At 38.5% G+C, this 14,320-nt stretch overlaps 1 protein-coding gene across 3 annotated transcripts in view; it reads left to right on the top strand.

Moving 5' to 3' along the window:
• Positions 1-13,721, top strand: part of PHF6 (PHD finger protein 6) — a 35,600-nt gene extending 21,879 nt beyond the window's left edge. For 2 of the 3 annotated variants that reach the window (XM_039489108.1, XM_039489109.1), the window contains exons 6-11: positions 3,587-3,753; positions 3,925-4,068; positions 7,780-7,884; positions 9,131-9,264; positions 11,602-11,731; positions 12,018-13,721. In XM_039489108.1, coding sequence (XP_039345042.1) covers positions 3,587-3,753; positions 3,925-4,068; positions 7,780-7,884; positions 9,131-9,264; positions 11,602-11,731 — 680 coding nt within the window. In that variant the 3' untranslated portion in view covers positions 12,018-13,721. The remainder of the gene's footprint in view (positions 1-3,586; positions 3,754-3,924; positions 4,069-7,779; positions 7,885-9,130; positions 9,265-11,601; positions 11,732-12,017) is intronic. The other variant, XM_039489110.1, reaches the window with a different exon arrangement.
• Positions 13,722-14,320: the final 599 nt, after the last annotated feature.

Here is a 14,320-nt window from a genome sequence, read left to right as displayed (position 1 = left end):
GATTCCTCTAGTACATTTAAAAAAATGATTATGAATATATGGTCTTTTTACTGTTTAAATCTTTAGTATTAAAACAACTATTACAAGAGAGCAAATAAAGTACAAAATAAGTATTTCAGAAAGGATTCTGTCATGAGCCTGTGAGTTATTTATAAATAAGTTGGTTTTCATCATGTATGTTCATTTTCTTCTAATTATTGATAGTCCTGCTTTCAGCACTGACAGTAGTGAGCAGAGCAGTGTCACAAGTGTTTATGTTAATTATTGGGGCCAGAGGATGGACTGAGGCTACGTCTTCACTACCCGCCATATCGGCGGGTAGCAATTGATTTCTCGGGGATGGATATATCGCGTCTCATCTAGACGCGATATATCGATCCCCGAATGAGCTCCTGTCAACTCCGGAACTCCACCAACCTGAACGGCGGTAGCGGAGTCGACATGGGGAGCCGCGGACATCGATCCCGCGCCGTGAGGACGGTAGGTAATTCGATCTAAGATACTTCGACTTCAGCTACATTATTCACGTAGCTGAAGTTGCATATCTTAGATTGATTTCTCCCCGTAGTGTAGACCAGCCCTTAGAGGTGGAAAAAATTGTGGCTTACAAGCAATTATTGAGGGTAGTCAAGACTGAAAAATATTGAGGGACTCTGGTAAAACTTAACAAAGCTAGGGGAAGGGACAGCATTATGGTGGGTGAAATCCAGTGTAGACAAATGCATGTTGGAAGGAACAATTTGAACTTTTCAAACACTGATACTATTAAAGGGACACCAATTTACACATCTGTCTGAATTTTTTTACCTACTGTTACAAGAAACACCTATGATTACTATAAATGAAAGATTTAAGGCTAGGATTTGAAAGACTTCAGTATTTTAGCGGAGGACCCAGAATTACATGCATGTGAGGAAGGACATGATAAAATAGGGTTCTACTCTTTAGAAGTGTTTCTCAGAAGTATAGGACTCAGTTTGTCACACCCAGTGTGGAGAGCGATGTTGCCTTTGGGTTTCACCACTGCATAACCATATTGATTGTGGCTATTTAACAGTTAATCTGAAATGCAAAATAAACTAGGCTAATATGGCAGTCATCTTTTGTTGCTCTCAAACTGTTCTTTAACAATGAAATTGTTAATTGTGTTTCACAGCACAATCGAGGTCCTGGTTTATTTATTTATTTATACACACACACACACACACACACACACACACACACACACACACGAAAGAAAATGTGCTGCTCTGTTGCCCCTCTGTATCTTAAACTATGGAATGTGGCATATATTCTTGCTAAAGAGTAGTTTGTAGTGTTGTAGCTGTGTTGGTCCTAGAATATGATGCACACAAGGTGTGGATGAGGTAATATCTTTTATTGAACCAGCTTCTGTTGGTGAAAGAGACAAGCTTTCGACAAGCTTCTTCTGTGTAGCTTGAAAGTTTCTCTTTCAGCAACAGAGGTTGATTCAATAAAACATATTACCTGCTAAAAAGTGGGTCCTGTTGAGCTAGGTTGACTCATTAAGTTTACGTAGAGGTTTGAGAAAAATGTGTATTGTTGATAAACCTGGCAAATCTAATCCAAATTGATTTACAGAAACTTGTGAGAATTACATAGCTTCTCAAATTTTAACCTCTTTCAGAACATACAACAGAAAAATGCTTTTTAGGCATTATATTTTGAGCTTGTATTTAACCTGTGGTGGACGCATGTGGATTAGTCTTTTCTCCTGAATTAAGAGAAGTGCAAGTGTCTAATTCTGTTGGAGACTGGCAACAGCTACAGTAGGAAGGGTAGGATAGGAATGGTTTATATGTTAAGTCTCAGGCCAATGGCTTTGTCATCTGTGCTAGATTATGATAGCAATGGGGTATAGCCAAGGGTTAGGAATTGATCTTTGTAAGCCTTGGTTAAGTACACTAGGTTAACCATCAGGGTAGAATAACATGCAACTAGGTTTCGTCATATCCTAGAACTGGAAAAAAAACAAAAATGGTGTAAATTGGAATCTTCTGATTTGTGGTACAGTGTTCAATCCTGAAACAGGAATATCCTGCTTAGATATTGTGGCTAGGGTACCCTGGTGATAGGTGTCCTCGTAATGCCTAAATAAAAAGAAACACTGCATTTGTCACTATTGTAAACAGTGGGAGATCAGACCTTCTGACTTTGGACTCCATTCCACTTAGGGGTTCATCTACATCTTTGGTTTTTGGATTGTGAAGCGTAGCTTGTCTAGCAATGTGTACAGCGCATGATTCCACAGAAAAATCCAGCTGTAGAATCTGCGTTTTGGTCTAGAAATGGCTGACTGTCAGGAAAATTCTTAGCAACTGAGCATAAGAACAGGCTATTTAATACTAAATGCAAGTCAGTTGGGCAACCAAGTAAACAAGCCTGAAAGGCTTGCCCTAGGTCTGTGTTAACTACACATTTTGAATAATCACAGGGCTGTTCAGTGTTTGATTACAGCTGGCTGAAGCAATTAAACATTTAGGCTGGTGTTTTCCAAGGAGCCAAAGGAAGTTGGATGGTTAACTCCTTTAGGCCCCTTTGAAGAACCCAGGCCTTAATATCTGATAACACACGATTTTAAAAAGTTTTAGTACTTTATCATTTTAAGGGAACCTTTACTTGTAAATTCTTCTGATAAAGTAGTTATAAGATAGTTGAGATTCTGAGAACAGACAGTACCTGTATGTCAAGAGAGGAGGATCAAAAAATGTAAAGACCATGAAAATCCAACATTAACCAGCTTTAACATATTTGTGCTAATATATATAAAATGTCTGTTTATAGAAACCACTTAAGTCTTTGGGCTGTAATATTTCCAGTGTCAGGAGGCTGCTCTCCAGCTAGCTGATTGCTGCCACTATCAGTAGACTTAAAAGTATGTTGTAACTAAAATGTTATATTCAAATTTGTTTTATAATTTATTCATGGAGATAAGTGATTTTTACAGTTCTAAATGTTCATTTCACTGGAATTTCCTTTTAAACAAGCTGTGAAGATTTCAAGCATTAAAGCAAGGAGAGAGAGAGGCATTCCTTAGTGAATGTGACTTACATTGTTGTTTGCTTCTCATTTAAAAAAAAATCAAATTTCATTCTGGCAAAGAACACTTGGTGGTTCAAAATAGAAGTTTGGCTGTTTAATAGAGGGCAGCAGGTTACCTAGAATAAATTAGGTTACCAATGGACATGGTCAATTCTTGCTTTCAGATACTTGCTCAGTTCCCATTACCTTCAGCGGGAGATTAGCATGTGTGTCTAAAGTCAGATTTTAGTTCTGAATTGAGATGTTGACATAATGTTAAATGTATTGTGTACGACTGTAAAGAAACTTTAAACATTTTAGACAGTAGTTTTCAGAGATGTATTAGATTAATATACATCGATACAATACAATTATATTAATATAATAGTAGATGGTTGAAGATTGTAAAACAAAATTTTAATGAATTGGAAATAATTTTTATAAACGTGGGTAAGAAAAATGATAACCATTTATTTTTCTTATATAATTTTTTGGAAAACAGTTTTCATTTTTGAGATTTACTTGATGTTTTCTAATTTCTAAGCAGATTTAGAAGAAGGTGTCAATGAACACGAATTGGAGCCTTCACCTCCCAAAGGAAAAAAGAGGGGTCGGAAGGGAAAGCCAAGAAAAACAAATCTCAAAGGGCAGTCAGAAGACACTAGATCTACATCCTCACATGGCACAGATGAAATAGAAAGCAGTTCCTATGTAAGCAGTAACTATAAATATGCTAAACTTCTTAGAAGAAAGTTTGTCTTTGAAATTAAAGATTTTGATTAAAACTAGCATTTGAGTCTCCAGCTGGTGGCCAGAGACTTGTTAAATTATGACCTTACTTGGAACCCAGCAGTATATTTTAGTAAAATGTTTTTCTTTCAGAGAGACAGGTCTCCCCACAGAAGCAGTCCCAGTGATACAAAACCTAAATGTGGATTCTGTCATGCAGGTGAAGAAGAAAATGAAGCTAGAGGAAAGCTTCATATATTTAATGCCAAAAAGGCAGCAGCACATTATAAGTGCATGGTAAGTAGAATATTTGGGTTAGTGTGGGGTTTTAATTCTTCTGAACTGCCCTGCTATATGATACATTGTTAATACAGTGCCCTAGCATGTAGTTATGTATTAATACAGCCTGTGCTTCCAGTTATCTCTCTGACTACTAAAGTGTTGTGAGCTGAGCAGTTCATTTATTTTCACCAGAGGCACTGTTGATAATTACTATGTTTAGAGATGGAGGAATTAGTTCAGGTAGACTCTTCATCTTAATAAAAATAATCCCATTGTACCTTGGTGCGTGTACGTACAATGTTTAAAAAACAAAAATATAACTCCAATAATGTTAAATTTTAACTAAAAGATTACACCCCGAAATAAAATACCACTAATGCCCTCTGCCCCCAGGCCTCCGCCCCTCTCCCTCCTTCCCCCCTCCAAAAAAGCGCTTGCGGAAACAGATGAGCTTTGCACAATGCTTTGAAGATCAGTTGATTCAGGCGGTGTCAAAAGAGATGGGGAAATGACCTCCGGAATCAGTGGCTCCCCACTGTAAACTCCCTGCTTCTGAATGATCACATCTAGGGACCTCTTAACTCATGTGCATCAACTAATCTCAGCGGCTCTTGAAGAATGTAAGCAGAGAATTCAGTTTTTCATATGGCTAGGTCCTTGATCCAAGTGTGACTGTACAAAACAAAGTTTGCACCTTGAGTTGTACTTGGAAATGAATAAGTAGCCAAAGCAACTGGTAGATTTTTGATGTAATTTTCTCGGTAGGGCTAGGCTCATTAAGCAGAGAGCCACACCTTTTGTCGTTTTTGAGTATCTTTGCTCTATTGTATTCATGAGTTTGGGAAAGAAGAGCTGCAATGCTGAGAAGCAGATTAAACTGAAAATACAGTGATATTCTAACAAGAATAGAACTCCCATTCGTTGATAACAGAGTAGATGTGTGCTTTGAGTGCAAAACTCAACTCGCATTTAAATTTCAAGTCCAAACTGGCACCTCCATAATACAGCTCATTTCATGCAGAAGGATCACAAAACACCACATAAAGGAATTGATGCATCCATCTCTGGGTGAAAACAGCTGTTTAATAGCATACAGTAATATTAGACAATACGGTTTGGGATAGGAGATTGGCGGTGGTAGTCAATTGTTTTTTGTCAAGGTCCAGATTTCTTGGTCAAGGTCCAGACTCCAGAGAAATATTTTTCACGCCCCAATAATAAGTAAGTAAAAAGATTTTGTGGTCTGTTCAAAAGCATCTGATCCAAATTTGGCCTGCAGTCCATCTATTTACAACCTCTGATATATGTAGTTTTGTGGCCTCCATCACTAGCCATAGAATCTGAGCCTCTTATCCCTCTCAGTTTTATCCCCAGTTTCACAGATGGGGAACAGAGGCAGATAGAGATGAAGTGACTTGCGCAAAGTCACGTAGTTCATGGCAGAGTAGGAATGGAATATAATCCTGCTGCATCCCATTCTGCTGCCTTCCCTCCCAAGAGGTCTCCCCTGAGACCTCTCTGAGATGCTACATTTTACCAGGACTGCCACGGGACCCGGAAGCTAGTTTCAGCAACCAGGTCTGTAGCAGCTACTGAGGGGGATACCTCCTGGCTTTTGAACTCCTGGTACACGACCTTAATCTTCATGTAAGGGTGTTGGAATGCCCCTTGATGCACCAGAGACTGGTCTTGGCTGCTGTCACCAGAATCTGAGACCACGTGGGCTAGTCGGAGGAAATGAGTATAGCCTGTGGTGCTTGGTGAGCATATGGGGTTGCCCACCCTGTGCATACCCTGTTGTGTGCTCAGGGAGGTGAGTGTGCAGCCTTGCCCCCCACCCCCTCTTCTCTCACTTTTCTTGGGCAGATCCTGCAGAGGGTGCTACACACCCTTCACACCTGGCCCTCTAGAGCTTGTCATCAGGCCCCTACGCTTCAACCCCCAGATGCCTGTGATGCACCACCTGACTCAGCTGGACACCATCCAGCTAGTCCATCTCCAGACTGTATCACATGAGCATCTCTGTATGCCACCCACTTCTTTGCCCTCGTGTCCTCCCCTGACACAAAGTGGTGGGACCTGCTGCAACCTGTGGAGTTGAGGGGAACTCCGGTGGCCAGCTTGTACTCTAGTCTGGTCTCTTACACCCCTAGGATATGAGACTTGGTGGCTCTTTCATGGTGCTGTGAGCATGAGTATGTAGTTGGTGTGGTTTATTGAGTTCCCTGACATCCGCGTCTTCTGCGGCAAGAGGGACACCTGGCGCATATCTACATAGAGTGCGTCAGACTGCAGCCCCTCTTCTGGCTCCGCTGTAACCTCCTGTTAAGGTTCTGGTTGCACCCACCCCTGCTTATATACACATTCTACCCAGGGCCCCACAGAGTCACGAGACTTTGTCCACCTGCTCCTGGCGCTGGCCAAGGTGGTCATCCACCAGACCTGGAGGAGGAAGCTTGCTTGGAGGGGAATGCTGTGCAACTGTGAGATCTGTTTCCAATTCCTTGTTGTATCACATACCTGGGCAGAGTTCTGCCTTACTCCGCAGCATGGGTCACTTGCAGATTTAAACTAGTGAAAATGGTGAATTCTCTGTACCTTGAAGTATTTAAACCATGATTTGAGGACTTCAGTAACTCAGCCAGAAGTTAGGGGTCTATTACAAGAGTTGGTGGGTGAGGTCCTATGGCTTGCAATGTGAAGGTCAGACTGGATGATTACGATGATCCCTTTGGATCTTAAAGTCTATATGAGTTCCTCTGGGTGGCGTCGAGTGATTCCTTGGACTTTGAGCAGTGGGCACTGCCCAGGGTTCTCTGGCGAGTGTCCCCATCCAAAACTGATTATGAATCTTCTTCAACCCCCACTCCTGTTCCTGTTTTTGCATTTGTTGTCCCCCAAATTCAGTTGTGGCTGGGATTTAGTGGTTCCTCCCCCTTGGTTGAGGGGGCTGGTCTTTAGTTTTGGATAGGCCTGAGCCCACTATCCCAGTACCTGCAAAAAGACTGTCTTTCCTATCCTACAAATAGAGGCACATATCCAGTTGAGATAGCAGGTAAGCAGAAAAGAATTACCCTATCTGAAAGTTGAGCTGGACTTTTGCATTCTCCACCTCTGTTTGAATGTCCAAATTAGCTGAAGTCCTTCAAGAGCTTTTACTGCATATACTATATAGGTTAAGTCTTGTGAGTGATGTTGGTCTAACTATAAAAGGAAATGCATTCAGCCAATAAAAGCTGCAGGTAATGAAAACATATGAGGTTTGAGACTACTTGGAAATGTCCCATTGTCACCATTTCTGGCTTTCCAGGGGCTGGTATTGGCAGTGTGAGTAAGCTGAATTATTTAGGTGGGGCAGTGAGTGGAGATGAAATATCCTTATCAGAACCAAGGCATGTCTTCAGTGCCTTAATTGACCGCGGTACTCATTTATTGCTTCATATATTCCATTATCATAATCATCCTTTAACTACTGCTTTGTCATTCAAAAAAAATCCTCTGAAATGCAATCACATATAATTGAAGCATTCCAAGTGGGCATTGGAAGGAATATCCAAATTACTGATATGTTCAATCTGCAATTTTTTCTAGTTCATTGGCAAAGCACAGTTTACCAGCAGTTAATTGAGTACAGTGCATCCACTTCTGTTGTTCCTGCTCCTTAATCTTCTTATGGCCACATGTCTGTAACCTCCTAACATTATTGTGCATTGGTTTGCTTTACAGTTGTTCTCTTCTGGCACTGTCCAGCTAACAACAACATCAAGGGCAGAGTTTGGTGATTTTGATATTAAAACTGTACTTCAGGAGATCAAGAGAGGAAAAAGAATGGTATGTGTCTTTGGGTTTGTAAGGAATGCTTCAGTGATTTCAGTTGGGAGTATATTGCAATTCTTTTTTTCCTTATCTGAACAAATCTTTTCACTTAATTTTTTAGAAAACAATTTAAATGTATTGTCACTACTAGGTATCAGGCTATAAAGTGTCACAATAATTACTGCGGTTCTTTTAACTACAGCATACTTTACGAATGCAGTATGTTGGCCCTTTGGGGACCATAATAGAAAGGAAGGAATTGACAGTTTTTTCCATACCACAGAATCTGTATGGCATGAAATTGCTAAATAGGTGATGGGAGTTAATTTGTGTAATTATTGACTGACTTCAAACTTGTTTTTTTAAATGATGGCTAGCTCATTCTCAACACACTTTAAAAGGACACTGAATCTCTGTATTGCCAATTAAAGGAAGATGAATCCCATGCATATCTCTGGTGAATTGCATCTTTTAAATATTTGTTTTGGGGTCTCAAAGGCCCCAACTATATTACCTTATTAAAGTCTTCAGCTAGTAGCACGGCTCCTGGATTCAAATTCACATCCCCTTGGTTGGTCCAGGGCCAGATTTGCTAATCACTTGGGCATCTGCAAGGCTCATTTTTTCTCCCATGACATGAGCTAGGCTGAAGCTTGGAGGGACTTTTCATGATGATGAGGATGCTTGCTTGGGAGGTGTTGTCATCTTATGTATGTTGATTCATGTATTTATTTTTGAATGGTCTGAGCAGTATGTTATGACATTTTAGTGTGAAAATTAAATCATATAAGGGCCCCAGAGTATGTGGCAGGCACTCAGGTATGTTTTATAAGTAAAATATGGCACACTGTTTCATGCATATTAGAATTCATTAACATATGGAACTCTATTACCATCTGAAAAAAATAATTGCCTAAAACACAATTCATATTCAATGAGTTTTGGTACTTGGAAAAGCTAGCTTCAACTTCAACAGCAGCAACAAAATAGAACTTAGAACTGCAGCAATGTGTGCAAATCTTGCTGTTACTTATTTTTGCAGCAGACAGGCAAAACAGTACTCTGTTGTTCATATATATTGATTGATGCAGATTTAACTGTTTCTAGCGTACTATATATTAAGATAAGTTTGTGCTACAAGAAAAATTACTTCATCATGTTTATGACTAAAATTTGAGGACATCAAAGTGAGCATTAAGTGACAAGACATTAAATGGATTAACACCACAACTTAGAGTACTATCTTTTTTCCCCTCAACAGAAATGCACTCTTTGCAGTCAGCCTGGGGCTACTATTGGATGTGAAATTAAAGCCTGTATCAAGACTTACCATTACCACTGTGGCGTACAAGACAAAGCTAAATATATTGAGAATATGTCTCGAGGAATTTACAAGTAAGAACTCTAACAGTTAATTCTGTAATAACAATTTTTTCTGACCTCCTCTGAGATGACTTTAAGAATTGCTTTTCTATTCAGATAAAACATTCTGATCACGCAGTAATGCTGATTAACACATCACTCAGCTGCATTGCAGGCACTAGGCAAAACTATCATACATTTTTGGAAGTTTAGATAAGGTGACTGTTGCAGTTCAAAAGCTAGTTAGGTAAAAGCTTGTGCAATCAGTTTTAGTACTTCAAACACCTTGTTCAAGTTGAGTGTCATAGAAAAATAAATTAAATCAAGTTCTGTTATAAATGTAGAGAAAGTTTAGAACTTTTTTAAAGCAATCCTATCCTACAACACAGTGGCAAAAATAAATTTCTCTGCACAGAGCTCGGAGAATCTTTGTATTCTTCCCACTTTAATTTCCATTTGTTCCAAGGCCCTGCATCATCACTGTCAAACAAATTAGGAGAATTGGATGGGTGCTCCTGTCGCAGCCATCCTTGATTGGCCAAAGGTCTTGCTGTTTGACTGCTCTGAGATTCTTCTTCTCCAATTAGGTTCAGCATACTGCTGTCGGAATGCTCTTAGCCCTTAACCCAGGGAGCAATAGAGCCAGACCACTAATTGACACACCATGGCTTTTCGTGGCATTGTAGATCATTGACACTAGACCACTGGACTGACTTCATATTTTTTCTCTTTAACCTGAAGCTATTTAAGCTCATTTTACCAAGTCAGATGAGGATAAATACATATGCAAAAGTGGAAGTATTTCTGTTAAGTTTATTATAAAACATGAAAAATACTGTGCGAATGAAAATAACTCATATAATTTTAAAATAACTTTCAAACATTTACAGAATATTTTTAGTGATCCTAACTTAATTCAGAACCTCCATATACCCACTTTAAAATACATGAAATATTTTAAAAATAAAAAAAGCAAAACATAAATTTATTTTTCTCTGATTAGTGAAATGTGTAACTCAAATTGCTGAAGTCACAGGTAAACTCCTGCCATGTTATACTCTCTTAGGGATAACTGATGTATCTTTTTTCCTATTTCTGTACCGTTCCAACCTCATTTCCCATTTGCTACCACAAACCTACTGCAATTAAAGTTGACAGATTGCATCTCGTTTTGGCCACAAGGGGGCATTCTATGAGCAGTGTGATAGCCATCCTGCTTCTCAATAACTGGAATTGATCGGTTTTAAATTTTTTTTGCCTGTGCTAGTCTATAAAGACTGCATTGGAGCCTGGCTTTCCTCTGCTTATTTCAACTTATTTATTGGTTTCCAATTGATAGCTTAAGAGCCATGAACAAATGAAATTGATTACAAATTGACACACTCAAAATGACCATTTGTTTTATGAGCGCCCATTCTCCCTCGGAGTGTCTCTTTTGTTTTTGTTATGTAAATGTTCATAAGAACAGTGTTTCTGATCCATTTTATCATGTAGATTTTAGACAAAAAAAATCTATCACAAAACTTCTTCAAACTCACTGGTACTGCTAACCATGTTCATTCTCTTTTATGGTAGAGCTGAGAGAAAGTAGGTCCTTACATATGCAATCATTAAACATCTAGACAGTTCATACAGCATTTTAGACAAAAGCAAACTGATTTTTTATTTTAAAGTTTTGTTTTGTTTCTAAATTGTCCCAGGCTTATGCCTTGGTATATCTCAATGGCTTACATTTTGCCTGTGAAAACTGACTGAAAGTAATGAAAATGCTGTCACAGCTTTATCTATATTGGAACAAGCTTGCTAGTGTAATAGGTAGTGGTTACTTTTTAGGAAAAAGAGCGTAAATAGGCTTTGTTAGCATTAGCAGATCCTATCATAAATTAAATCTATTTCTCTGCCCAGCTGTTACAGTTGGTTGGCACAGGTCAATAGAGCTTTCTCAGTCTAAGGTTCTTGGCAGTGGAACTCTCTCAGAAGGAGGTCTGCTGGTGTTCCTTCTTGGTTGCTTTTTAGGAGACGAGGCAGCGGCTTCTATAGGCAGGGGTACCGCTGACTGTTTTGGGGGCTTCTGTCTTTGTTTTTGTGTTTTAACCCTTCTTTGTTATCTTTTGTCAGTTGGGAATTGTTCCCTTTTTTGTTTGGTTAGTGATCTTGGGTTTGCCCCCGTAACAGGAGCCCTTGGTTCTAGCCAGGGATCTAGTCAGGCTAGCTAATATTTACTTCTAATGTCAGATGTCTGACAGGTGCCTTGTACATTAATTCAACACAATTTTAAAATGAGCCTCTTCACTAGTGGAGAGAGCCCAGAATGTTACAACTGTTACTTGTTTCCTGGTAAATCCTCCATTTTTTCTTCTATTGTCGTAGACTCTATTGTAAAAACCATAGTGGAAATGATGAAAGGGATGAAGAGGATGAAGAAAGAGAAAGCAAAAGTCGTGGGAAATCAGGCTCTGACCATAGTAGCATTCCTCAGCAACAACTCAATGGAAACTAGGTATGGAAGTTACTCCTGGCAGCTCTGTTACTGAGACTGAGAAACACAACATACATTTGATGTAGTTAATCACAGTAAAATGTTTAAATCTAGTATATGCAGATAACTTCTTTTTATTGGTGTACTGCAGAAGAATAGGGAACTTTTTTAAAACTTCAGCTGATTTTATTATAATATTAGGGAGGCCTCACATCTGTCAACAAATATAGATGTAATGTCAGATCTGTTAGATGCTCTTCTTTATATGATTTTAAATTTACTGTTGTTTTCATCGTTTTTTAAACAGGTTCAAGGGACAGAGTTAGAGAACTGGGAATGAATAAGACATCCATAACTACTAATACTTTTTAATTGTTTTCTAAGATCAGAAAAGGGTTAGTAACTTTTTACGGCCCAATTCTGTTAGAAATTTCATTGAACTGCCTGAAACGTTCATGTGTGTGAGCCTTCAATAAGTGGCAGAGTTTTACATGTCAATATTATGTAGTTTGTAGTCTGCAGTGTCTGGAAAAAAATGAAACACTATATAAATGATATGTAATATGTACAGTGTCAAAAGTTAAGGCAGACATTGAAATGAAGTAAGCTCTATATTTCTGGACTGAATAAAAATCTAAGATTTGGAATGTGTAAGTTGTTTAGTGGATTCATGCACCAAGGGAAAGTCTTAGTAAGATTAATTCACAACATGGACAGACAAGTCCATGGTGGCAACAATCTGGTAACTCATAAATTTTGCATTTTCTTTATATACAAAATATGGAGGATAAGTGTGTGTGGGGGGGGGAATCGCTCTCTGTTTTTGCTTGCAAAGCACACAGTAGAAAAAGAACTCAGTGCATGCAGAAGCATGCTTGAACCTTTCAGTTTGTTCCTGTTGTGATTGTTCCTACTGCCCAGCATTCCTTGCTGGAGATTTACTTGAGCAGCTGTTGGTTACAGGCTGCAAGCTTCAGTACTCATGCCAAAGGGCTGTAAGTTTGTTCTTTCCCCAACAGTCCACCTCCTCTATATTCGTAACGTACCAAGAACCTCTAAGTGTGACTCAAACTAACTTTTGGAAGCTGCAACCCAACGTCTTTAGATTTCGAAGAGTTACTACTTTAACTTCTATGGAATTTAGCCACCTTATCTGACATCCATACCTCAAGCGCTCTGTGTTGCATGGAACACTTCATGTTTTGTCCAAAATACATATACAGGTCCCACGTGCTGTGAGGAGGAGGAATCAACTTTTTTTTTTAAGATCAGTATTTATTTTGAATCTTGTGACCGCTATATAAGATTTTCTTACCATTCTTAATGCTTTTAGCATTTGATTGATTTTTTTGTCAAATCAACAATCATACCATGGCATTTCATATACCTAGAGGTCAATGTTCCATTAGAATAATCAGGTTTAGATTATACCAAATCTAACAGCTCAGTTCCCTAACTTTTTTTCATATAGCTCTGGCATGTCTAATTGTTAATAAATAGCTTCTTCTGCTGGTCCTATTGAAGCACATTAGCAGATTCATTTAAAATAAAACCAAAAACTTAATAAGTAAGTCTGTCTAATGCATCCAGGGCATCTCATTGCTTAGGAAGGGTTCTGAATACCCAGTAAACCATTTAGATTTGAAGTAAAGCAGCAAGCAAGATACTCTGACAATTTGACTAAAAACAGTGAAGGTTCATCTGCAGTTGATATTAAGAAGCAGTTCATTTGTAACAAGTTTCTGTAGCATTTTTACTTGTATTTTTAAAAGATTTAACATGTCATTGTCTTTTCATGTGTTTCCTTAATGTCTCAAGGGACTCAACTGTTGTATATTAAATTTCTAACATTTTACCATGTTAGAATTCAATCTGTTTTGGGGGAAAATGCAGTTTTAGTATAAATATTACTGTGTACAGAAAATACTCAGTTACTGCTCTAAACATGCCATTGATCATTCTTATTTTGTATTTGTAACTTTCAAAATTAAAGGCATGACTTGAATTGCAATGACAGATTGATTGAGATTGTTTACCAAGGTGTTTGCTTTTTTCTAGAATATGAACATTTTTCAGCTACACAGAACAGTTTCAGAATGCAAAATGTCTGTCACACTGCCTAGATTAGGTTCTAGATTGCGTGCCTCAAACATGGCCTTCCCATGGAATAAAGGCACTTCAGTGTTTGCAACTACTGTATTTTTGGTTAAGGAAGGATGAAAGGTACAATGGGGTAGATATGCCAATATAATCATTGTATTTTTCACTGAGTTCTAATCCACATTGTGTCAATTGCTGGATTTAATAGTCTAATAATTCATTATGGGTAAAATCATTTCTCTCTCCACATGCCACTAGCAACCATAACAACACTTTACCTTTGAGTAGCAGAAGAGCAAGTGGCTGGCTACCCGTTGAGGCTGACTAAACTATCATTAATTCAGAACTCATGAAAACTAAAAGTCAATACCGAAAGCGGTTTTTGTTTTATGCCTCAAATTCATGTTATAATTTACTTCATCTTGTCATGTATGCTGGGTAAAAGTGCCTTACAATATAAAAATTGTATTTATGTTCCCAAGTAGTATCACTTGCTGAGGAGTAATTCTG

The sequence above is a fragment of the Mauremys reevesii genome, linkage group 9 (genome assembly GCF_016161935.1).
Source record: "Mauremys reevesii isolate NIE-2019 linkage group 9, ASM1616193v1, whole genome shotgun sequence".
Taxonomy (NCBI): Eukaryota; Metazoa; Chordata; order Testudines; family Geoemydidae; genus Mauremys; species Mauremys reevesii.
The sequence above is the reverse complement of the archived record's forward strand: the minus strand, read 5'-3'. Positions and strand labels throughout refer to the sequence as shown.